The sequence below is a fragment of the Bombina bombina genome, chromosome 10 (genome assembly GCF_027579735.1).
Source record: "Bombina bombina isolate aBomBom1 chromosome 10, aBomBom1.pri, whole genome shotgun sequence".
Classification (NCBI taxonomy): domain Eukaryota; kingdom Metazoa; phylum Chordata; class Amphibia; order Anura; family Bombinatoridae; genus Bombina; species Bombina bombina.
In genome coordinates this window covers 145,263,759-145,288,886 of record NC_069508.1, presented here as the reverse complement: position 1 = coordinate 145,288,886, position 25,128 = coordinate 145,263,759, and the positions used below count along the sequence as shown (strand labels likewise).

The 25,128-nt window shown below is 44.1% G+C and overlaps 1 protein-coding gene across 1 annotated transcript in view; it reads right to left on the bottom strand.

The window, feature by feature from the left end:
* The window catches only part of LRRC40 (leucine rich repeat containing 40), a 257,736-nt gene that overhangs the window by 51,932 nt on the left and 180,676 nt on the right, over window positions 1–25,128 (bottom strand). The window contains 1 exon segment of the mRNA XM_053693365.1: window positions 14,356–14,463. Coding sequence (XP_053549340.1) covers window positions 14,356–14,463 — 108 coding nt within the window.

The window sequence follows — 25,128 nt, the reverse complement described above, 5'->3', positions numbered from 1 at the left end:
TCTCTCTCCTTCTCTTTTGCTCTCTCTCTCCTTCTCTTTTGCTCTCTCTCTCTCCTTCTCTTTTGCTCTATCTCTCTCTCTCCTTCTCTTTTGCTCTATCTCTCTCTCTCCTTCTCTTTTGCTCTATCTCTCTCTCTCCTTCTCTTTTGCTCTATCTCTCTCTCTCCTTCTCTTTTGCTCTATCTCTCTCTCTCCTTCTCTTTTGCTCTCTCTTTCTCCTTCTCTTTTGCTCTCTCTCTCTTTCTCCTTCTCTTTTGCTCTCTCTCTCTTTCTCCTTCTCTTTTGCTCTCTCTCTCTTTCTCCTTCTCTTTTGCTCTCTCTCTCTTTCTCCTTCTCTTTTGCTCTCTCTCTCTTTCTCCTTCTCTTTTGCTCTATCTCTCTTTCTCCTTCTCTTTTGCTCTATCTCTCTTTCTCCTTCTCTTTTGCTCTCTCTCCCCTTCTCTTTTGCTCTCTCTCCCCTTCTCTTTTGCTCTCTCTCTCCCCTTCTCTTTTGCTCTCTCTCTCCCCTTCTCTTTTGCTCTATCTCTCTCCTTCTCTTTTGCTCTATCTCTCTCCTTCTCTTTTGCTCTATCTCTCTCCTTCTCTTTTGCTCTATCTCTCTCCTTCTCTTTTGCTCTCTCTCTCTCTCTTTCTCTTTTGCTCTATCTCTCTCCTTCTCTTTTGCTCTCTCTCTCTCCTTCTCTTTTGCTCTCTCTCTTTCCTTCTCTTTTGCTCTCTCTCTCTCTCTCTCCTTCTCTTTTGCTCTATCTCTCTCCTTCTCTTTTGCTCTATCTCTCTCTCTCCTTCTCTTTTGCTCTATCTCTCTCTCTCCTTCTCTTTTGCTCTCTCTCTCTCTCTCCTCCTCTTTTGCTCTATCTCTCTCTCTCCTTCTCTTTTGCTCTATCTCTCTCTCTCCTTCTCTTTTGCTCTATCTCTCTCTCTCCTTCTCTTTTGCTCTATCTCTCTCTCTCCTTCTCTTTTGCTCTATCTCTCTCTCTCCTTCTCTTTTGCTCTCTCTCTCCTCTTTTGCTCTCTCTCTCTCTCTCCCCCTTTCTTTTGCTCTCTCTCCCCCCTTCTCTTTTGCTCTCCCTCCCCTCTTGTTCTCTCTCCCCCCTTCTTTTGCTCTCTCCCCTCTTGTGCTCTCTCTCTCTCTCTCTCTCCCCTCTTGTGCTCTCTCCCTCTCTCCCCTTCTCTTTTGCTCTCTCTCTCTCTTTCTCTTTTGCTCTCTCTTTCTCTTTTGCTCTCTCTCTCTCCTTCTCTTTTGCTCTATCTCTCTCTCTCCTTCTCTTTTGCTCTCTCTCTCTCCTTCTCTTTTTCTCTATCTCTCTCTCTCCTTCTCTTTTGCTCTCTCTCTCCTTCTCTTTTGCTCTCTCTCTCCCCTTCTCTTTTGCTCTCTCTCTCCCCTTCTCTTTTGCTCTCTCTCTCCTTCTCTTTTGCTCTCTCTCTCCTTCTCTTTTGCTCTCTCTCTCTCTCCCCCTTTCTTTTGCTCTCTCTCCCCCCTTCTCTTTTGCTCTCCCTCCCCTCTTGTTCTCTCTCCCCTCTTGTGCTCTCTCTCTCTCTCTCTCTCTCTCCCCTCTTGTGCTCTCTCCCTCTCTCCCCTTCTCTTTTGCTCTCTCTCTCTCCTTCTCTTTTGCTCTCTCTTTCTCTTTTGCTCTCTCTCTCTCTCTCCTCTTTTGCTCTCTCTCCTTCTCTTTTGCTCTATCTCTCTCTCTCCTTCTCTTTTGCTCTCTCTCTCTCCTCCTCCTCTTTTGCTCTCTCTCTCTCCTTCTCTTTTGCTCTCTCTCTCTCCTTCTCTTTTGCTCTATCTCTCTCCTTCTCTTTTGCTCTCTCTCTCTCCTCCTCCTCTTTTGCTCTCTCTCTCTCCTCCTCCTCTTTTGCTCTCTCTCTCTCCTCCTCCTCTTTTGCTCTCTCTCTCTCCTCCTCCTCTTTTGCTCTCTCTCTCTCCTTCTCTTTTGCTCTCTCTCTCTCCTCTTTTGCTCTCTCTCTCTCCTTCTCTTTTGCTCTCTCTCTCTCCTTCTCTTTTGCTCTCTCTCTCTCTCTCCTCTTTTGCTCTCTCTCTCTCTCCTTCTCTTTTGCTCTCTCTCTCTCTCCTTCTCTTTTGCTCTATCTCTCTCTCTCCTTCTCTTTTGCTCTCTCTCTCTCTCTCTCCTTCTCTTTTGCTCTATCTCTCTCCTTCTCTTTTGCTCTATCTCTCTCTCTCCTTCTCTTTTGCTCTATCTCTCTCTCTCCTTCTCTTTTGCTCTCTCTCTCTCTCTCCTCCTCTTTTGCTCTATCTCTCTCTCTCCTTCTCTTTTGCTCTATCTCTCTCTCTCCTTCTCTTTTGCTCTATCTCTCTCTCTCCTTCTCTTTTGCTCTATCTCTCTCTCTCCTTCTCTTTTGCTCTATCTCTCTCTCTCCTTCTCTTTTGCTCTCTCTCTCCTCTTTTGCTCTCTCTCTCTCTCTCCCCCTTTCTTTTGCTCTCTCTCCCCCCCTTCTCTTTTGCTCTCCCTCCCCTCTTGTTCTCTCTCCCCCCCTTCTTTTGCTCTCTCCCCTCTTGTGCTCTCTCTCTCTCTCTCTCTCCCCTCTTGTGCTCTCTCCCTCTCTCCCCTTCTCTTTTGCTCTCTCTCTCTCTTTCGCTCTCTCTTTCTCTTTTGCTCTCTCTCTCTCCTTCTCTTTTGCTCTATCTCTCTCTCTCCTTCTCTTTTGCTCTCTCTCTCTCCTTCTCTTTTTCTCTATCTCTCTCTCTCCTTCTCTTTTGCTCTCTCTCTCCTTCTCTTTTGCTCTCTCTCTCCTTCTCTTTTGCTCTCTCTCTCCCCTTCTCTTTTGCTCTCTCTCTCCCCTTCTCTTTTGCTCTCTCTCTCCTTCTCTTTTGCTCTCTCTCTCCTCTCTTTGCTCTCTCTCTCTCTCTCCTTCTCTTTTGCTCTCTCTCTCTCTCTCTCCTTCTCTTTTGCTCTCTCTCTCCCCTTCTCTTTTGCTCTCTCTCTCCCCTTCTCTTTTGCTCTCTCTCTCCTTCTCTTTTGCTCTCTCTCTCCTTCTCTTTTGCTCTCTCTCTCTCTCTCCCCCTTTCTTTTGCTCTCTCTCCCCCCTTCTCTTTTGCTCTCCCTCCCCTCTTGTTCTCTCTCCCCTCTTGTGCTCTCTCTCTCTCTCTCTCTCTCTCCCCTCTTGTGCTCTCTCCCTCTCTCCCCTTCTCTTTTGCTCTCTCTCTCCTTCTCTTTTGCTCTCTCTTTCTCTTTTGCTCTCTCTCTCTCCTCTTTTGCTCTCTCTCCTTCTCTTTTGCTCTATCTCTCTCTCTCCTTCTCTTTTGCTCTCTCTCTCTCCTCCTCCTCTTTTGCTCTCTCTCTCTCCTCCTCCTCTTTTGCTCTCTCTCCTTCTCTTTTGCTCTCTCTCTCTCCTTCTCTTTTGCTCTCTCTCTCTCCTCTTTTGCTCTATCTCTCTCCTTCTCTTTTGCTCTCTCTCTCTCCTCCTCCTCTTTTGCTCTCTCTCTCTCCTCCTCCTCTTTTGCTCTCTCTCTCTCCTTCTCTTTTGCTCTCTCTCTCTCCTCTTTTGCTCTATCTCTCTCCTTCTCTTTTGCTCTCTCTCTCTCCTTCTCTTTGCTCTCTCTCTCTCCTTCTCTTTTGCTCTCTCTCTCTCTCTCCTCTTTTGCTCTCTCTCTCTCTCCTTCTCTTTTGCTCTCTCTCTCTCTCCTTCTCTTTTGCTCTATCTCTCTCTCTCCTTCTCTTTTGCTCTCTCTCTCTCTCTCCTTCTCTTTTGCTCTCTCTCTCTCTCTCCTTCTCTTTTGCTCTATCTCTCTCTCTCCTTCTCTTTTGCTCTATCTCTCTCTCTCCTTCTCTTTTGCTCTATCTCTCTCTCTCCTTCTCTTTTGCTCTATCTCTCTCTCTCCTTCTCTTTTGCTCTATCTCTCTCTCTCCTCTTTTGCTCTATCTCTCTCTCTCCTTCTCTTTTGCTCTCTCTCTCTCCTTCTCTTTTGCTCTCTCTCTCTCTCTCCTTCTCTTTTGCTCTCTCTCCTTCTCTTTTGCTCTATCTCTCTCTCTCCTTCTCTTTTGCTCTATCTCTCTCTCTCCTTCTCTTTTGCTCTATCTCTCTCCCTCCTCTTTTGCTCTATCTCTCTCTCTCCTTCTCTTTTGCTCTATCTCTCTCTCTCCTTCTCTTTTGCTCTATCTCTCTCCCTCCTTCTCTTTTGCTCTATCTCTCTCCCTCCTTCTCTTTTGCTCTATCTCTCTCCCTCCTTCTCTTTTGCTCTATCTCTCTCCCTCCTTCTCTTTTGCTCTATCTCTCTCTCCCCCTTTCTTTTGCTCTCTCTCCCCCCTTCTCTTTTGCTCTCCCTCCCCTCTTGTTCTCTCTCCCCCTTCTTTTGCTCTCTCCCCTCTTGTGCTCTCTCTCCCCTCTTGTGCTCTCTCTCTCCCCCCTTCTCTTTTGCTCTCTCCCCTCTTTTGCTCTCTCTCTCTCCCCTCTTTTGCTCTCTCTCTCCTTCTCTTTTGCTCTCTCTCCCCTTCTCTTTTGCTCTCTCTCCCCTTCTCTTTTGCTCTCTCTCTCCTTCTCTTTTGCTCTCTCTCTCTCCTTCTCTTTTGCTCTCTCTCTCTCCTTCTCTTTTGCTCTATCTCTCTCCCTCCTCTTTTGCTCTATCTCTCTCTCTCCTTCTCTTTTGCTCTATCTCTCTCTCTCCTTCTCTTTTGCTCTATCTCTCTCCCTCCTTCTCTTTTGCTCTATCTCTCTCCCTCCTTCTCTTTTGCTCTATCTCTCTCTCCCCCTTTCTTTTGCTCTCTCTCCCCCCTTCTCTTTTGCTCTCCCTCCCCTCTTGTTCTCTCTCCCCCTTCTTTTGCTCTCTCCCCTCTTGTGCTCTCTCTCCCCTCTTGTGCTCTCTCTCCCCTCTTGTGCTCTCTCTCCCCTCTTGTGCTCTCTCTCTCCCCCCTTCTCTTTTGCTCTCTCCCCTCTTTTGCTCTCTCTCTCTCCCCTCTTTTGCTCTCTCTCCTTCTCTTTTGCTCTCTCTCCCCTTCTCTTTTGCTCTCTCTCCCCTTCTCTTTTGCTCTCTCTCTCTCCTTCTCTTTTGCTCTCTCTCTCTCCTTCTCTTTTGCTCTCTCTCTCTCCTTCTCTTTTGCTCTATCTCTCTCTCCTTCTCTTTTGCTCTATCTCTCTCTCCTTCTCTTTTGCTCTCTCTCTCTCCTTCTCTTTTGCTCTCTCTCTCTCCTTCTCTTTTGCTCTATCTCTCTCTCTCCTTCTCTTTTGCTCTATCTCTCTCTCTCCTTCTCTTTTGCTCTATCTCTCTCTCTCCTTCTCTTTTGCTCTATCTCTCTCTTTCCTTCTCTTTTGCTCTATCTCTCTCTCTCCTTCTCTTTTGCTCTATCTCTCTCTCTCCTTCTCTTTTGCTCTCTCTCTCTCTCTCCTTCTCTTTTGCTCTCTCTCTCTCCTTCTCTTTTGCTCTCTCTCTCTCCTTCTCTTTTGCTCTATCTCTCTCTCCTTCTCTTTTGCTCTATCTCTCTCTCTCCTTCTCTTTTGCTCTATCTCTCTCTCTCCTTCTCTTTTGCTCTATCTCTCTCTCTCCTTCTCTTTTGCTCTCTCTCCTTCTCTTTTGCTCTCTCTCTCTCTCTCCTTCTCTTTTGCTCTCTCTCTCTCTCTCCTTCTCTTTTGCTCTCTCTCTCTCTCTCCTTCTCTTTTGCTCTATCTCTCTCCCTCCTTCTCTTTTGCTCTATCTCTCTCTCTCCTTCTCTTTTGCTCTCTCTCTCTCCTTCTCTTTTGCTCTATCTCTCTCCCTCCTTCTCTTTTGCTCTCTCTCTCTCCTTCTCTTTTGCTCTAGCTCTCTCTCTCCTTCTCTTTTGCTCTATCTCTCTCCCTCCTTCTCTTTTGCTCTATCTCTCTCCCTCCTTCTCTTTTGCTCTATCTCTCTCTCCCCCTTTCTTTTGCTCTCTCTCCCCCCTTCTCTTTTGCTCTCCCTCCCCTCTTGTTCTCTCTCCCCCCTTCTTTTGCTCTCTCCCCTCTTGTGCTCTCTCTCTCCCCTCTTGTGCTCTCTCTCTCCCCTCTTGTGCTCTCTCTCTCCCCTCTTGTGCTCTCTCTCTCTCTCCTTCTCTTTTGCTCTCTCCCCTCTTTTGCTCTCTCTCTCCCCTCTTTTGCTCTCTCTCTCTCTCCTCTTTTGCTCTCTCTCTCTCTCCTTCTCTTTTGCTCTCTCTCTCTCCCCTCTTGTGCTCTCTCTCTCTCCCCTCTTGTGCTCTCTCTCTCTCCCCTCTTGTGCTCTCTCTCTCTCTTCCCTTCTCTTTTGCTCTCTCTCCCCTTGTGTGCTCTCTCTCTCTCCCCTCGTGTGCTCTCTCTCTCTCCCCTCTTGTGCTCTCTCTCTCTCCCCTCTTGTGCTCTCTCTCTCTCCCCTCTTGTGCTCTCTCTCCCCTCTTGTGCTCTCTCTCTCTCCCCTCTTGTGCGCTCTCTCCCTCCCCTCTTGTGCTCTCTCTCTCCTATTTTGCTCTCTCTCTCTCCTTCTATTTTGCTCTATCTCTCTCTCCCCTTCTCTTTTGCTCTCCCTCCCCTCTTGTTCTCTCTCTCCCCTTCTCTTTTGCTCTCTCCCCTCTTGTGCTCTCTCTCTCTCCCCTCTTGTGCTCTCTCTCTCTCCCCTCTTGTGCTCTCCCCTCTCTCCCCTTCTCTTTTGCTCTCCCTCTCCCCTCTTGTGCTCTCTCCCTCCCCTTCTCTCTCTCTCTCGTACCTGATCATCGCGCTGCTGTTACACTTGCATCACACTTACGGAGGTTTGCGTGCGAGGTCAATCTAAGGCCAAGTGTGTTTGTCTCTACTGTGCATGACGGCTTCAAACAAACACACTTGGCCTTTTATAATATAGGATACATACATATAGATATTTAGACATGTATATGTATGTATCTCAATGTTAAAGCCCTTTGACTGCCTTTTTTCTTCTAACACCTGAGGCAACCCATCATTGAACCCTTAAAACCTTTGTTTGCAATATTTTTTTAAGAATTTTAATTAGATAGTGTTATTATGAGTATAACTATACTTTGTAATATATTTTTGATGTGCTTTGTGCAACCTTTATGTTTCGTGAGACAGTTAACCAGAGCTCTCAAGTCACTGTAATCATTCTAGCGTAAATTGCAATTGCGCTCAAGCGATTGCATTTACTTTCAACTCGTAATACCAGCGGTAAGCCCGATGAGCGCAAACATCCGCAATAAACCCCTTTACGCTCACGCATAAACGTTTGAGCTCCACTCATAATAAGGTCCAATGTTTCTTTTTATGTTGAATTAACATATTTGCTTTTTTTTTTTACTAAAGGAGCGCTGTTTCATATACCCTTAGAGGTTCTAATAAACAAGAACTACATAAGCTCTGTGAAAATCAAATAAAAAAAAGGCCCTACTAGTATACTTTTGCACAGCTTCAAAGGGATGATACTGAAGAGCCTGGGAGAAGAGCTATCTTTCATTGAAGTAAATGTCATCTAAGTAAGCTTTAGGAAACTAATAGGTAACAAAATGCACAAACAGAGAAAATTCTAAATTAACAAAACAGAAAGGGAATCTTAATTTTGAAAGAATGAGTGTAAGACATTTCTTCAAAAGGTTTACAGGCCTGTAACAAAATACAAACCACTTTGTCTAAGAAACACATTCTTAAGAATCAAGAATTCAAAATGCAAGCTCTAAAATTAAACACTTTCAGATCTTGGTATGGAAATAGACCCTGGAAGAAAATACTGTTGCACACCAGACATTTTTGTCTGGCTGGACCCCCAACAATACTATTTTGTCTGGCTTGCTTGATCTTTTTAATAACTCAGAAAAATTACAAATAACAAAAATGTTTATGCAAGGCTGAATTTCCCGCAAATTCCCCCTGTGTCCATATGGGAAAAAGAAAATGTATGCTTACCTGATAAATTTCTTTCTTTCTTGACACGGTGAGTCCACGGATCATCATAATTACTATTATATCACTCCTGGCCAGCAGGAGGAGGCAAAGAGCACCACAGAAAAGCTGTTAAGTATCACTTCCCTACCCACAAAACCCCAGTCATTTGACCAAAGGGAAAGGAAGTAACACAAGGTGCAGAGGTGCCTTAGGTTTGTAAAAAAATACACTGTCTGAAAAATACAGGGCGGGCCGTGGACTGTCAAGAAAGAAAGAAATTAATTAAGGTAAGCATAAAATTTATTTTCTTTCTAATGACACGGTGGAGTCCACGGATCATCATAATTACTGTTGGGAACCAATACTCAAGCCAGAGGACACAGATGATAAGGGAGGGACAAGACAGTTAACCTAAACAGAAGGCACCACTGCTTGAAGAACCTTTCTCCCAAAAGAAATTGCAGCCGAAGTAAAAGTATCGAACTTATAAAATTTAGAAATAGTGTGTAAAGATGACCAAGTGGCAGCTTTGCAAATCTTTTCCACAGATGCTTCATTTTTGAAGGCCAAGAAGAAGAAACAGCCCTTGTGGAATGAGCCGTGATTTTCTCAGGAGGCTGCTGTCTAGCACTCATATGCCAAGTGAATAACACTCCTCAGCCAAAAAACACTCCTCAGCCTCCCAGAAAAAACAACAAAGAGGAAGACAGGCGAAAATCCCTAGTCGCCTGCAAATAATATTTCAACGAACGAAGCATATCCAAGTTGTGCTACAAATGTTTTTTATGAGAAGAAGGGTTAGGACACAAAGAAGGAACAATGATTTCTTGATTAATATACCTATCCGAAACCACTTTGGGAAGGAAACCAAAGGCAGTACGCACTTTATCGGAATGAAAAATAAGGTAAGGAGATTCACACTGAAACGCTGAGAGCTCAGAAACTCTTCGAGCCGAAGAAAGTGCCACCAAAAATAAAACCTTCCAGAATAACACCTTTATATCCAAAAGAATGCATAGGCTCAAACGGAGCCTGCTGAAGAACTCTAAGAACTAGGTTAAGACTCCATGTAGGAGTAACAAACAAACATAGGCCGGATTCTAACCAGGGCCTGACAAAAAGATTGAACATCTGGCACGTCCGCCAGACGCTTGTGTAACAAAATAGATAAAGCAGAAATTTGACCCTTCAAGGTACTTGCAGATAACCCCTTCTCCAGACCCTCCTGGAGAAAAGACAAAATCCTAGGAATCCTAACTCTACTCCAAGAGAAACCTCTGGATTCACACCAATACAGATATTTACGCCATATCTTATAATAAATCCTCCTAGTCACCGGTGTACGAGCCTGAATCATGATCTCAATGACCGACTCAGAAAACCCACGCTTGGATAATATCAAGTGTTCAATCTCCAAGCAGTCAGCTTCAGAGAAACGAGATATGGATGAAGGAAGGGTCCCTGAAGTAGAACGTCCTTCCTCAATGGAAGTCTCCAAGGTGGAAGAGATGACATCTCCACCAGATCTGCATACCAGATTCTGCGAGGCCATGCCGGCGCAATGAGAATCACTGACGCCCTCTCCTGTCTGATCCAAGCAATGACCCGAGAAAGGAGAGCGAACGGAGGAAAAACGTATGCTAGACTGAAATTCCAAGGAACTGCCAGAGCATCTATCAGTACAGCCTGAGGATCCCTTGACCTCGACCCGTACCTCGGGAGCTTGGCATTCTGACAAAATGCCATGAGATTCAGCTCCGGCTGCCCCTACTTGAGAATCAAGCTCAAGTAGGGGCAGACCGGATGAAAGGTCTGTCTGCTCAGAAAATTCGCTTCCCAATTGTCCACCCCTGGAATGTGGATCGCAGACAGAAAGCAGTTGTGAGTCTCAGCCCACTGAATAATCTTGGCTACCTCTGTCATGGCCAAGGAACTCTGAGTTCGTCCCTGATGATTGATCTAAGCCACTGAAGTTATGTTGTCTGATTGAAACCTGATAAAGCTAACTGAGGCCAGGCCAGAAGAGCATTGAAGATTGCCCTCAGCTCTAGGATGTTTATGGGGAGAACCGACTCCTCCCAAGACCATAGCCCATGATCCCTCAATGAGCCCCAGACTGCTCCCCATCCCAATAGGCTGGCATCCGTGGTCACAATCACCCAGGTAGGCCTGCGGAAGCAGGTTCCCTGGGAGAGATGACCCTGAGACAACCACCACAGAAGAGATTCTCTTGCCGCCCGATTCAGATTTATTCGCGGAGACAGGTCCACATAATCCCTGTTCCATTGACTGAGCATGCATAACTGCAGAGGCCTGAGATGGAACTGAGCAAACGGTATGATGTCCATAGCCGACACCATCAGACCAATTACCTTCATACACTGAGACACTGACAGTCGAGGGGAGGACTGAAGGGCAAGACCAGAGTTGAAGATCTTTGTTTTCTGGCCTCTGTAAGAAAAATTTTCATTGATAGGGAATCTATTATGGTTCCCAAGAACACCACCCTTGTAGCTGGAATCAAGGAACTTTTTCCCAAATTCATCTTCCATCCGTGAGAACGCAGAAAAGACAACATCTCTGTGTGGGATTTTGCGTGTTGAAAAGATAGCACCTGAACCAGATTGTCGTCCAGATAAGGCGCCACAGCAACCCCCCACAAACAGAGCACCACCAACAATGCTCCCAGGACCTTTGAGAAAATCCTGGGAGCCGTAGCAAGACCGAATGGAAGAGCCACAAACTGAAAGTATCCGTCTAGGAACGCAAACCTCAGAAACTTGTAATGGTCCCTGTGGATGGGAATATGCAGATACGCATCCTTCAAATCTACTGTTGTCATGAATTGGCCCTCTTGAACCAGAGGAAGAATGGAACAAATAGTGTCCATTTTGAAAGACGGAACTCTGAGAAACGTGTTTACACTCTTGAGATCTAGAATTGGTCTGAAAGTTCCCTCCTTTTTGGAAACCATGAACAGATTGGAGTAGAATCCCAGACCCTGCTCCTGTATTGTAACAGGAACTATCACTCCCAGGTCGGAAAGATCCTGAACACAATGTAAGAACGCCTCTCTCTTTATCTGGTCTACAGATAATCTTGAGAGAAGGAACCTGCCCCTGGGAGGAAAAGTCTTGAACTCTAATTTGTATCCGTGGGACACAATGTCCACTGCCCAGGGATCTGGAACATCCTGAACCCAAGCTTGAGGGAAAAAAGAAAGTTTGCCCCCCACAAGATCCGCTCCCGAATCGGGGCCAGACCCTTCATGCTGACTTCGATTCAGTAACGGGCTTCTTAGATTGCTTCCCCTTATTCCAAGATTGATTGGACTTCTGCTTGGAAAAGGAGGTGGAAGGCTTACCTGAAAAGTTTAGAAAGGAACGAAAATTACTCAGACGACCTTTCTGCTTATTTTTCTTCCTGAGGGAGAGAATGTCCCTTTCCTGCCATAATATCCAAAATAATCTCAGCTAAACCCTGCCCAAACAAGGTCTTACCCTTGTAAGGAATCAACAAAAGCTTAGACTTGGAGGACACATCTGTAGACCAGGACTTCAACCATAAGGCTCTGCGGGCCAGTACAGCAAAGCTAGAAATCTTTGCTCCCAACTTGTTGACCAGTAAGGAAGCATCCGTGATAAAGGATTTAGCCAACTTAAGAGCCTTGATCCAATCCTGGATCTCTTCAAGGGGAGTATCTGTCAGAATAGAATCAGACAATGCATCAAACCAATATGCTTCCGCGCTAGTGACGGTAGCAATACACACCGCAGCCTGTCATTGCAACCCCTGGTGAACATACATCCTTTTAAGTAATGCTTCCAACTTCTTATCCATAGGATCCTTAATGGAACAGCTATACTCTATGGGAATACTGGTTCTCTTAGCCAAATTGGAAATTGCTCCTTCCACCCCTGGAACCATCTGCCAAAACTCCCTGATAGAATCAGCTATTGAAAACATCTTCTTAAAAAATGGAGAAGGGGAAAAGGGAATGCCAGGCTTCTCCCACTATTGTGCAATAATCTCGGAGGCACGATCTGGAACAGGAAATACCTCCACTGCGGAAGGCACGTCAAAGTACTTGTTCAGCTTACTAGATTTCTTAGGAGTGACTATGACAGTCATGTCAGAGTCATCCAAAGTAGCCAAAACCTACTTAAGTAACAAACGGAGGTGCTCTAGCTTAAACCTGAAGGATACAACTTCAGCATCAGAAGAAGGAATTATATTTTCTGAGTCTGAGATTGCCCCCTCAGAAGCTACTGAAGTATCTTCCCCCTCAGACCTTTGAGAAGAAACATTCGACATAGCCACAACCGAGTCAGAAACCTTACTCACTGAACCCTTAAATTTCCTCTTACGCTTTCCCTGCATCATGGGAAAAGCAGACAGAGCATCAGTTACCGCAAAGGATATCTGGGTAGCAATGTCCTGCAAGGTAACCCCAAACGGAGAAAGAGAGGAAACACAGGGCACTGCATGTGTAGACGCTAAAGTTTGGGACGTTTGAGGAGAAATCTGCGGCATATCTTGAACAGGAGACCCCTGAACAGCATCCGCCTTAGTTAATGACGGCTCTGATTCAAAAAGTCTATCCCGATAATGTAATGTTCTATCAATACATGATGAAGAAAAAGGGATTGGAGGTTCCACATTAGAATCAAAACATAAGCTACATGTAACGTCTTGCAAGGCCTCCTGATCCATCTTTACCCAAAATAAATCAAACTTTTTTTTTATAAAGTAAAAAAAAATAAAAAAAAAAATCTGCTATTTTTCGTTTTTCTTATAAAACAAATTACCGCCAAGCTACAGCACCCTATAACCCTCAGACAGCCTCCTCACCTCAGCACACCCTACTGAGGTGCCTACCTGACCTCCTGAAGCCGGATAACAGTGCAAAGCGGCGACCAAACGTCCCAGCAGAGACGCCGCAAACAACCTCCACTCCGGACCGGAACAAACAGGAAGAGTTACGGAAAGGCGCGCAACCAAATTGCCGCCTCAAAACCCCGCCCCTCCTATTCGTGGGCGTTCCAAACAGACTGGCCGCCATTACCACTCCAAAAAAGCCGGTACCTACAGTGAACATGCAGCAGCATAAACATCGCTGCAAATAAAACAGAACCTCTACCCAAAATAGCGTTCCCAGTGCCACCATATACTGCCAAATAAAATCCCAACACCACAAATAGGATTTTAGGTCCCAAAAACAAATTTAACAGTCAAAGTGTCATATTCTCCTCTTTATCTAAGAAAATAAAAACAGGCACTTATCTAACTTTCAGTCTGCCTGGCAGCAGGGCAGCTCACATGGTATGAGAAGGCATCCCCCCCCCATAAACCCGTGGAACACAAAGGAAAGACTGAATAATCCTAATCAGGCTTTCAGGATAGGGCAGCAACAAATATTTGGAAGGCACAGTGAGGATTAAACCCCACAAGTGTCAGGGTTTTTTCCCTGTTTTGTTTGCCATATGCTGCTGGCAGCCATTTTACTCACCTCTCTTGCTGACTATGGTGCATTGTGGGGGATGCTGCTCATTTCCTGCACTTACTTTTATGACCAGACTGGTGTGCATCATCTGTGTGAGACAGGATGCAGTCTCAGAATTGTGATGTCATCACTTATTATTTAAAGGGCCTCTGTTCAGTATGCTTTGCCTTTGCGTTGTCTCAGACCTGTTTGTGAGATTTCCTGTGTATTACCTGGCTGTCTGACGTCCTTCCTGGTTCCTGACTCTGCTGTTTTCCTTGTTCCTGATTCCGGCTCGTCTGACTATTCGCTTTGGCTCCTGACTCGGCTCGTCTGACTACCAGCTCTGGTTTTGACTCCTGGCTTATTTGACTTGTGGACTTTTTATTATTTTTTTGTTATTAATAAAGGTGTGATTATTTTTGCACTTCTCGTCTCAGTCTGATTCCTGGCACCCTGACAACAAGTTTACAAGTGCTCAAAAGCCACCACAGCTCTACTGAAGAGACTGACATGGACTACAGCTAGACCCTAGGAAAGATCAGAACTTGCTCTGCTTTAGAAAATAAAAAAATCTTGTTTGAAGAATCTTCTATCAGGCACCTAAAACTTTACCACCTCCTTGCAACAGGCAAAGAGAATGAATGGTGTTTGTGGGTAGTGAAGTGATACTTAACAGCTTTGCTGTGGTGCACTTTGCCTCCTCCTGCTGGACAGGAGTGATATTCCCAACAGTAATTATGATGATCCATGGACTCACCGTGTCATTAGAAAGAAATAAAAATTGGTTGCAACATGTCAAAGTGGAAAGACTCATATTAATTATTCACATCACTCTACAGTTCCTTTATAAACCCAGGAACAATTATATGAAAACTATTTGGAGATATCATCTACCATTAACATAAATTAGTTAAACTGATAAATACACATTGTTATGAATGACAAAGACTTGTAAAGCTTTGCAACCAAACTGCGGTCATTGTTACAACTAACACATAATATTACATAGGGCCTTCTCAATACAAATGTGTGCACAATATACTACTAATGGTGTTTCCTACCTTGGTGGTACATCGGTTAGCTGATTCTTGCTGAAATTTATGATACTAATAGGATTATTTCCAACGGCATCAAATATTGCATCAGGAATGGCAGATCCTTGCTTATCACTGGTGGGAGAAAATAAAAAGTCAATTTTTTTATGCACCAAATATTTTTTAACCCCTTTGCTCTTGAACCATTTCACACCCCTGTGTTGGAGCTGCTTTCAGTTGTTTGGTCCCCATTGCATTAACAGCTAAATATCAGCATTTTTTTCTGTGAAGTACCAAAAAAAATGGATTTTATTTATTTATTTTGGAAGACCAAGCATTTTAAGAAAATAACAAGGTCGCAGAAAGTCAACGCAACCATATAAGCGTATATTTAAAAAATGCAGCTCAAGAGTAATTTTCTAAATATTCCAAAAATAATTTTATTGTCCCACAGTTAATTTCACTTCATCTTCCCAAAACACCAAAATGCTCTTCCATTTATGCAGAAAATAAGTAGATAAACTATTTAGCTGTACAAATATTTGATACACTTGGAAATTACACATAATTCAGATTTTCCAGAGGGGTGGTTTAACCCATTGTGTCAATATATGCTACTACCCTGTCCAAACTCACTCAGGGCACCAAACACGTTAAAAAAATTGTCACACCAAAAAAATCCTCCCATTGCTTTTGATTTCAGTAATTATGTATCAGTTCAGAGAAACAAATTATGATTACCAGATAATTTCATTTCCTTCTGTATGGGAAGAGTCCAGAGCTGCATTACTTACTTGTGGGAAATACTGCACCTGGCCACCAGGAGGAGGCAAAAATACCACAGCCAAAGGCTTAAATACCTCCCCCACTCCCTCATAACCCCAGTCATTCTGCCGAGGGAACAAGGAACAGTAGGAGAAATATCAGGGGAAAAAAGGTGCCAGAAAAATAAATTTAAATTTAGGGCCGCCCATCAGAGAACACGGGCGGGAACTGTGGACTCTTCCCATACAGAAGGAAAGGAAATTATCTGGTAAGCATAATTTATGTTTCCCTTCTTAATATGGGAAGGGTTCACATCTGCATTCCTTACTTGTGGGAAACATATACCCAAGCTCTAGAGTACACGGAAAGCTAACGGGAGGGAAAAAAAGAGAGGCGGACCCTAATCTGAGGGCACCACAGCCTGCAAAACCTTTCTCCCGAAGGCTGCTTCAGCATAAGCAAAAGCATCAAACTTGTAAAATTTGGAAAAAGTATGTAAGGAGGACCAGATAGCCGCCTTACAGATCTGATCCATAGAGGCCTCATTTTTGAAGGCCCAAGAGGAAACCACTGCTCTCGTAGAATGAGCCGTAATCCTCAGAGGAGGCTTATGTCCCGCTGGCTCAGACGGATGACACTCCTCAACCAAACGGATGACACTCCTCAACCAAAAAAGATAAGGAAGTCGAAGAGGCCCTTTGACCCCTACACTTCACGGAAAGGAGAACAAACAGAGAAAGAAGTTTGTCTAAATTCCTTTGTGGCCTGAATATAGAACATCAAGGCCCAAACCACATACAGAATTACGTTGTAAACGTTCCTTTGACGAAGAAGGATTAGGACATAAGAAAGGAACTACAATCTCTTGATTGATGTTGCGAATTGACACAACCTAAGGAAGAAAACCTAACTTGGTTCGTAGAACAGCCTCATCAGCATGGAAAGCCAGATAATGAGGGACGCATTAAAAGGCAGCAATCACAGATACTCTGCGCGCAGAAGCAATAGCCAGTAGAAAAGGAACCTTCCAAGACAACAATTTAATGCCTACTTCATGCATAGGCTCCAATGGAGCCTGTTGCAAAACTTTAAGAACAAGATTTAAACTCCAAGGAGGAGCATTAGATCTAAACACAGGCCTGATCCTAGCAGAGCCTTAACAAATGACTGCACATCTGGAATCTCAGCAAACCTCTTGTGCAGTAACACAGACAGGGCCGAAATCTGTCCCTTCAGGGGAGTTGCAGAAAAGCCCTTCTCCAGTTCACTTGGAGAACAGAATAAGTAGGTCATCCACACCTTATGATAGATGTGACGAGCAACCAGCTTGCGAGCTTGAATGAGAGTAAAAATATCTCTCTCAGAAAACCGTCTCTTGGCTAGGACTAAGCGTTCAATCTCCATGCAGTCAGCCTCAGAGAATCTAGACATTGATGAAGAGACCTTGGTCAGCAGATCCCTGCGACAAGGCAACTTCCACGGAGGCAATGATGACATCCCCACTAGATCCGCGACCCATATCCTTCGCGGCCAAGACGGAGCAATCAGTATCACCGACGCCTGCTTGATTCGCGCCACTACACTAGGAGGTAGTGGTAACGTCCGGAAAAGATAAAATTAGATTGAACCTCCAAGGCACCGCTAATGCATCTGTTAGCTCCGCTTGAGGATCCCGATACTTTGACCCATATCTGGGTAGCTTGGTATTGAGATGTCATAAGATCTTCCTCTTGCAAATCTACGCAAACATTGGGGATGGAGAGACCATTCCCCCAGATGAAAGGATTGTCTGCTGAGGAAATCCGCTTCCCAGTTGTCCACACCCGGAATGTGGATCGCTGACAGCAAACAAATGTGGGTCTCTGCCCACTCCAGACTCCGAGATACTTCCCTCATAGCTAGGGAGCTTCTCGTTCCCCCCTGATGGATGAAGTAAGCCACCGTGGTTATATTGTCTGATTGGAATCTGATAAACTGGGACAAACCCAGCAGAGGCCAAGCCTTCGAAACATTGTATATTGCCCGAAGAGCCAAATGAGATTAGGAAGGAGCTTTCCTCCTGAGTACATAGGCCCTGTGCCTTCCTGGCACCCCAAACAGCTCCCCATCCTGATAGACTTCCAACTGTAGTCACAATCACCCAGGTTGGTCTTAAGACGGACGTCCCTCGAGACAAGTGAACTGGACAAAAACACCAAGAGAGAGATTCTCTCGATCGGTTGTCCAGAGAAATCTGTTGAGACATATCTGAATGATCGCTGTTCCACTGCTTCAGCAGTCTGTGGTGAAACCTGGCAAAGGAAATGATGTCCATGCTGGATACCATGAGACCAAACACCGAGCCACAGATGGCCTTAAGGAGGTCTGGATTGCAAGACATGTTGAAGCTAGCTTGCAACGTCTCTGGTCTGTTAGAAATATTCTCATTCTATTATAGTACCCGTGATTCTACCCTGGTACTTGATACAAGAGAACTCTCTCTATATTTATCTTCCATCCATGGGACCAAAGATGACAGAGGAGAGATTCCGAATGGTCCACTCTTCCAAAAATTTCTTGGAGCCGTAGCTAGACTAAACGGAAGTGCAATAAACTGGAAGTGCTGATCCAGGAAACCTTAGGAACTGGAAGTGATCCTTGAGGATTGGTACGTGAAGGGAGCATCCTTCAGATCTATCATGGTCTTGACCTGCCCTTCTCAAACGAGGGGAAGAATGGATCTTACTGTCTCCAGCTTGAACGAGTGGACATTTAAAAACTTGTTTTAGCACTTTAGGTACAGAACCCGACGGAAAGTTCCCTCCTTCTATGGGACAACGGAAAAGTTTGATAGTATCCCAAACCTCTCACTGCGATAGGCATCGGGACAATAACTCCTAAGAGGACAGATCCCGTACGCACCCCAGAAAGGCTTCCCTCCTCTCTGGTCAGGAAGACAGGAGAGAGAGGAGGAATCAGCCCTTGGGTGGCTGAGACTTAAAACCTATCTTGTAACCCTGAGCTATGACCTCCAGGACACATGGATCCTGCATGTCCCTGAACCAAGCGACTGAAAAGAGCAAAGTCTGCCCCCTACACGATCCAGAAGAGGACCGGGGACCGTCCATTCATGCCGACTTAAGACTCGGCTGGCTTCTTGCTCTGCTTGGATTTATTCCAGGACTGAGCTGGCTTCCAAAAGCTCTTGTTTTGCTCTGGCTTAGCGGAGGACTGCTGACATGGACTTTATGAGAACAAAATGAAAGAAAATTGTCCCTTAGACTAGTTCATATTCTCTTGCGGTAGGAGGGCACCCTTGCTCCCTGTGACCGTGGAGATAATTGAGTCCAGGCCTGGACCAAACAAAATAATTTCCTTAATGGGGAGAAGTCTAGACTTAGACGTCATATCCGCAGACCATGACTTCAGCCAGAGCCCAATGGGCCTGAACAGAAAAATCTGAAGCCGTAGCATTCAGGCGAAAAATCTGCTTCTTAGCATCACAGATAAAAGAATTAGCAACCCTCAAGGCCTTAATTCTTTCCTCAATAATGTTGAGGGGACCCTCCCCCTCGATCAAATCCCATAAGAAGTCGCACCAGTAAGTAGCTACTCTAGCAACTGCGGCAACAGCCGCTGCCAGTTGAAACAAATATCCCGTATGTTGAAACATCTTTCTTAACAGAGTTTCCATCTTTTATCTATGGGCTCTTTAAACGAAGAGCTATCATCAAGCGGGATAGTAGTACATTTAGCAAGGATGAAGATAGCGCCATCCCCTTTTAGGGACGGAACCACACAACTCCATTGAGAGTCCAGGACAGAGAACAATTTGTTAAAGGGAGAAGAGGGGAAAAAGGAATCGAATCCTGTCCCATTCAGTCTTAATAATGTTCGCCATCTAACAGGAGCCGGGAAGGATAAGGTACCACCCTGCCCTCAAACTCTATCCAATTTAGGAATCAAAGGTGCATCAGGCAATTTGGCCTCTGGAACCTCTGAATTTGCCAAAAACTTCCTTTAGCAGAAAGCGCAAATTCTTAAAACTAAAGTCTGGTTCCTCCGCAGCCGGAGGTTTAGAGGTAGCAGACTCCGACCCAGAATGTTCATACTCTGAAGTCTCAGAAAGAACTTCATCCTCGGATAACCCTATCAGTTTAATCCAATAAATTATCTGATGTACTCTGGGAAGGAGTGCAATATGTAACCTTTCGCTTGCACTTAGCAGGGCGAAGTAAAGCATTAAAGGCTGCAGACACCGCCGTCTGAAGTGCGCAGTAACGTCTGGTGAACCCCCCCAAATAGAGGATCAGTAATGCTACGGGAAACTGCATGTGTAGAGAGAGAAGAATGTAGGCTACGCACCTCACTGGACGACAACTCCTCAGAGGTGGACGGCTCAGTAGTATCAAACATGTTTGATATTATCACATTATCAAGGCATATGGAACATAATTGAGAGGGCAGATCTAAGGCCTCCTCACAATAAAAACAGGAATTACTCTTTAGGAATAGAGGGAGTACCCTCTAAAGTGCAATAACCGGAGAACTATAGAAATAAAACATTTTATTTTATTTTAAAAAAACAGCACCGGGGGGCGGAGCAAGCCTGGGAACTGAGCGGTTGTATGTCAGCATAGCTCCGGCTATATACTATTAATAATTATATACCTAACTGCTCAGCCCAGCTTTTTGTGCTACAATAAGGTGTCTGCAGGCTTGTGGAAAGAAATCAAGAAGCCCAGGGACTTCCAATCTCCAGCAAGCCTAGAATTTAAGCATATTCTATGACGATTACTACTGGGACTTCAGAGAAGCGGCCATTTTCCAGTTAACGGCAGGGGAACTACCAACCTCAAATAATTTCCCTATTTAAAGTGCCAGAGGACAGACAGCTCAGAGTATGGAGATGGCTGGTGCTGCTATTTACAGACTGATGTTAGACTTTGAGCGAAATATACTTGGGAGATTTGACAGCCTTGAAGTACAGCTACGCGGCATGCGTATGGGGGTCTGCCATGTTTGACTCCCTGACTTGCGCGGGGACTAGCGGGCAGAGCAAAGGAGAACAAATGCACACGCAGCGTGAGCCTGTCTATTCACAGAGGAAAAGATGTAAGGAGCCGGTACCTCTGACCCCTACCGCCTTTTCGGAAGATGCGGCTAGCATCCAACAGGCAGCTAGTGGATCAATCAAAAGGTCAGCCACGGACATAAAGTCCACTGAAGGTCTTGATATATGGATGACGCCCTCTCCAACTCAAATAGGGTACGTACAATATCTTTGTAGTACCCGGGTCTCCTACAAGCGTCCTGAAATCACTCCACCCCTAAGACTTGATGCGGCCACTGTGAAATTAAGGGCTGAAGGCCTAGAGGAAGAACGCTTCTTTCACCTGCAGGTCCAGGAGTCTCACCTTGGATGTGTTAACTTTGCTTCTATGCAAACAGGATAGGCAGACTATACAACCTGAACTTTTTAATGCCTGACTCGTTCTACTAAGACGATTAGGAACTATATTGATATGCCTTTTTTCCCCCCTCTTCTTTACTGTGGGTAAATATACCACCGTATGCATGAAGACCTGTTGTCTGATACCCAGTTGAGGACTAGCTACCTATCAGTATATTCAACTGTTCTTTCTATAGTTTAAGCTTGTTGGCTGTTTATTATGTGTTCAATGTTGAAAAATACCCATTATATGCAACAAGTTTCCCCAACATTTATATAGCCTGAATACTGCTTAGTAAGGCCCCACATATGAATGAATTTGAGAATTGTTTGTACTATAAGTTATACTGTTGGCTCCAGTAGGGGTGGTGATCCTGCATTCATGAAAATGCATGCTCTGAAATCATGCAGATCCCACGTTTCTTACATTCCTATACAAGCTTTGTCATTTAGCTGAATATCAAACTATAAGCCTGTCAGAAATGTCTATGTACCAGTACCTGCATTTGTATTATCATTTTGGATTAATCATTACCCACACTGCAGTGCTCTATTTCAAGTGATAAGATTGTATTGTCATTTTTTTTGAAAATTTTTTTTTTTATGTTTTTGAGTTGTGTTCAGGATATACACATTTCTATAGTTAACAATATGCAGTGCTTATATAATAACATTCATCTTGTGAGCCCTTGGGAAATGGATGTATATGGATTCTCCTTATTAATCTCTCACCATCCTTAGGATGGTTTCATTCTTAGGTTTTGTAAAGAAGCAATGAATGGGCACACTATCTTTGGCTTATCCTCCGCCTCCCACCACTCTTGTGCGGTAAGGGATGAATACCTTCTCCTCCGCATCTCTGTTTGGCAGAGTTAAGTAGTCTCTGCCTAGCCCGAAGAGCCATGACTAAGTGTTCTCCAGTATTTGTGTATAAAGGCTCCCCGGGCTTTAATTCAGGAAATTTAGCTTAGTTTATGATTTCCTGGCTCCCTGAAGATTTTTTTAAAATAATAGTTTACTACTGTTTATGTTTCTACAATTGTTCAATGTTAATATCTACTTTCGCTTATGATTGCAACTGAGGACATCACTTTTATCAGCTGACTAGGTCTGAATTCGACTGAAGTTGGTAGAGTAATTTTGGTGTCCTCCTTGTACTTCTATATTAGGTCAATGAATGTCTAATCCACAGTTTGCCTCTATCTCATATACACTGAAATTATACTTTGTACTATTAACTCCATTAACATGTTCTCAATGGTTTTATATAGTTTCTGGTCCCATGATTGGACCTGTTTGTTTGGGGATGCTACGAATCTATGAAACAAAAAATGAGGTGCCTGGATTGACTTGTCATGTCACCCTGTTGTATGTTGTTAATTGTAACCTGGTTGATGAGACTATTTTGTATATGCTATTTTAACCTCAATAAAAAAATTTTTTTCAAAATAAAATAAAAATATTTACTTATAATAGAGAAATAAATATTCTATGCAATGTTTTACAATAAAAAAAACGGCACCTTGTACCCCAATGGCTGGGGCACTCACCACCTCCTATGACCCAGACAGTACAGAGATTTATGACACCTCTCTGATAAACACCCGGTCAGGAAAAAGGGAATGAATCACATGGTGAACAATGCAGGACCGTCCCTGCTAAGAGAAAAAAGCATGCCAAGCTTGTAAGCTGCACAGCTCTCAAAGTGAAAATGAAACGTGCATATTCCATAACAGCCTATGAGCCCATAACATCTCACACATTAAAGCAACATAAAATCAAATAAACATATAAGATTATTTCCCACTGTTCAATAATCCCCCTCAGGAGATATTAACCCTTGATTCTATACAGATAAAAGGAGTCACACTGTGACCCTGTCTTCTTGTGTTATCATACATGTATAAAAAATGAAACGATCTTACCAGAATCTATGCCATGGAACAGTAACACGATCCTTCAAGTTTGACAGATAGTAGCGTTACTTCTAACATGGACTTGAGTGAAGAAAGCAGGCAGCGAAACTCGTCAACGCTGATTGCTTATGGAGCTGTTAATATGAGTCGGGATGGTTTCGCAGAAAGACTCTCCCTGCATCTCCAGACTCTAACTTTCATCCATGCTCTCACTGAGAGGCTGACAGGACTACTTAAAACTCCAGTCCCATCTCAAAGAGTACTGCCCTCCATAAGAGACTACTCCGAAATCTTCTAACACTTCTCTGCCAACCTCCTGTGACGAAAGGCAAAGAATAACTGGGGAATGAGGGAAGTGAAGGAGGTATTTAAGCCTTTGGCTGGGGTGTCTTTGCTGCCTCCTCGTGGACAGGTTCAGTATTTCCCACAAGTAAGGAATGCAGCTGAGGACTCTTCCCATATTAAGAAGGAAAACACGAATGCTTCTATGTTAATTATTTAATAGATATAAAGACATGACATTGAACCATAGGACCTCACTCTTTGAATTATATATTTCTCTGGTGAGGGGTAATAAAAAGTCTCTTAAAAATTGCCAGAACCCCCAAAATAAAACCAATGTTATAAGGTATTCGTTATTGTTATGACAATGATCTGGAAGCTTTTTTATGTATTGTGGGGGATACCCAATGCCCTTGTGTTGTTCCATGTGATTATGGTTTTGCTCGGTGATCATCTGATAGGTGCCGCATGTGTAACCTCTAATAGCCACTAATATTTCAAGAGGGTTCACTAGTCCCATTATACTTATTTCTGGGGTGCTAGGATGTCTTAAAGCTTATAGGGATAGTCTAGTCAAAATTAAATTTTAAGCAACTTTCTAATTTACTCCTATTTTTTATTCATTCTCTTGGTATCTTTATTTGAATGTAAGCTTAGGAGCCAGCACATTTTTGATTTAGCACCTGGGTAGCACTTGCTGATTGGTGTCTAAATGTAGCCAACCAATCAGCAAGTGCTACCCAGGTGCTGAACCAAAAATGGGCCAGCTCCTATGCTTACATTCTTGCTTTTTCAAATAAAGATAGCAAGAGAACGAAGAAAATTTGATAATCTCAGTAAATTAGAAAGTTGCTTAAAATTGCATGCAATATCTGAATCATTAAAGTTTACTTTTGACTAGACTATTCCTTTAAAGCATTGTAAAGGCATCTACTAGAAAGATTATAGGAATTTCTTTGGTAATCACCTGCAAACTAAAGGGGCCTGAGACACCTCATTTGAAAATGGGCAATACCGTCTCTCATGTAAGGAGTATAGCATGTATGTTGTGTACTGCCTTTAGGGATAGGGGTTCCTTGGGAGCCACTGCCCAAAACAAATACATTAGGTAGGCGACTCCCAATCCCCTACTAATGACAGCAGGGGTATGAGTCCTGACACCCACAGTCCTTAAGGGGGAAAAAAAATAATAATAAAAAAACATAAATTATGCTTACCTGATAATTTCATTTTCTCCTGAAGGGAAGAGTTCACAGCTGCATTCATTACTTTTTGGAAATACAGAACCTGGCCACCAGAAGGTGGCAAAGACACCTCAGCCAAAGGCTTAAATACCCCCCACCACCACTTCCCTCATCCCCTAGTCATTCTGCCAAAGGAAAAAGGAACAGTAGGAGAAATATGAGGGTGAAAAAAAGGTGCCAGAAGAATAAAAAATTACAGCCGCCTCATAGAGAAAAAAACACGGGCGGAAGCTGTGGACTCTTCCCTTCAGAAGAAAATGAAATTATCAGGTAAGCATAATTTATGTTTTTCTTCTTAAAAGGGAAGATCACGACTCCTAAAAAGGAACCCGGCCAAGGACCGTAACTGTCCCCAAAAGGGAAAACAGAGTCCAGGAAAAATCCAAAGGAACTTTTCCCACTGCACACATATAGAACAATCCATGGTTGTCTACAATAGCAACGCCCAGGTAGACAAACTCCCTAGAAACACAAGGACCGAGAAAGGGATCCATACACAGGGAAACATGTCCCAAAAAAGGACCTGAGAAATAGCCTCATATCCCTGACCCTGTACCATACCCTAAGGTACTCCAGGAAAACCATGAGTCCCCCACTGCCTCATAACATATCTAGACCTGCAGGCTAGACAGGCAGAGACAGCAGAAACAGGATTACTATCTCAGCAGCTAGAAGAGCTCTCCAAAAAGAACCTCAAACCACCTGAACAGGAACTCTCAAAGACCAGCTTCCAGGAGGAAAACTGACCCACCATTGCTAACCCAAACCACTGAAAGGCGTTTCAAAGTTTGGTAGCAAACAGACAAGTGCAATTAGCTGTAGCTGGATACACCATCACAGTGCAAATAACTGTGGATGGATACAACTGCAACCTTGCAAGGGCTTACAGCCCTCCGAATGGGCTCCAAGGAGCGCCCCCTCCCAGCACCAGACGCTAGTAGAAAGAGGAGGACACCCAAAGTCCTCCCACAAAGAAGAAGACCAGCACTAAGAAAATGGTCAATCCTGCATAGGGTAACCGATCCCTAACCTTTCCTCCAGGATAATGGTCCCAGCCCAAAAGCTAGTCAAAGACCGAAGACAAGAGTCCCAGACTTCTGGAAGAGAAAAGGAATGATCAACGAGCAACAAAGTCTCCGGGTAGACCACTGCTACAAACGGT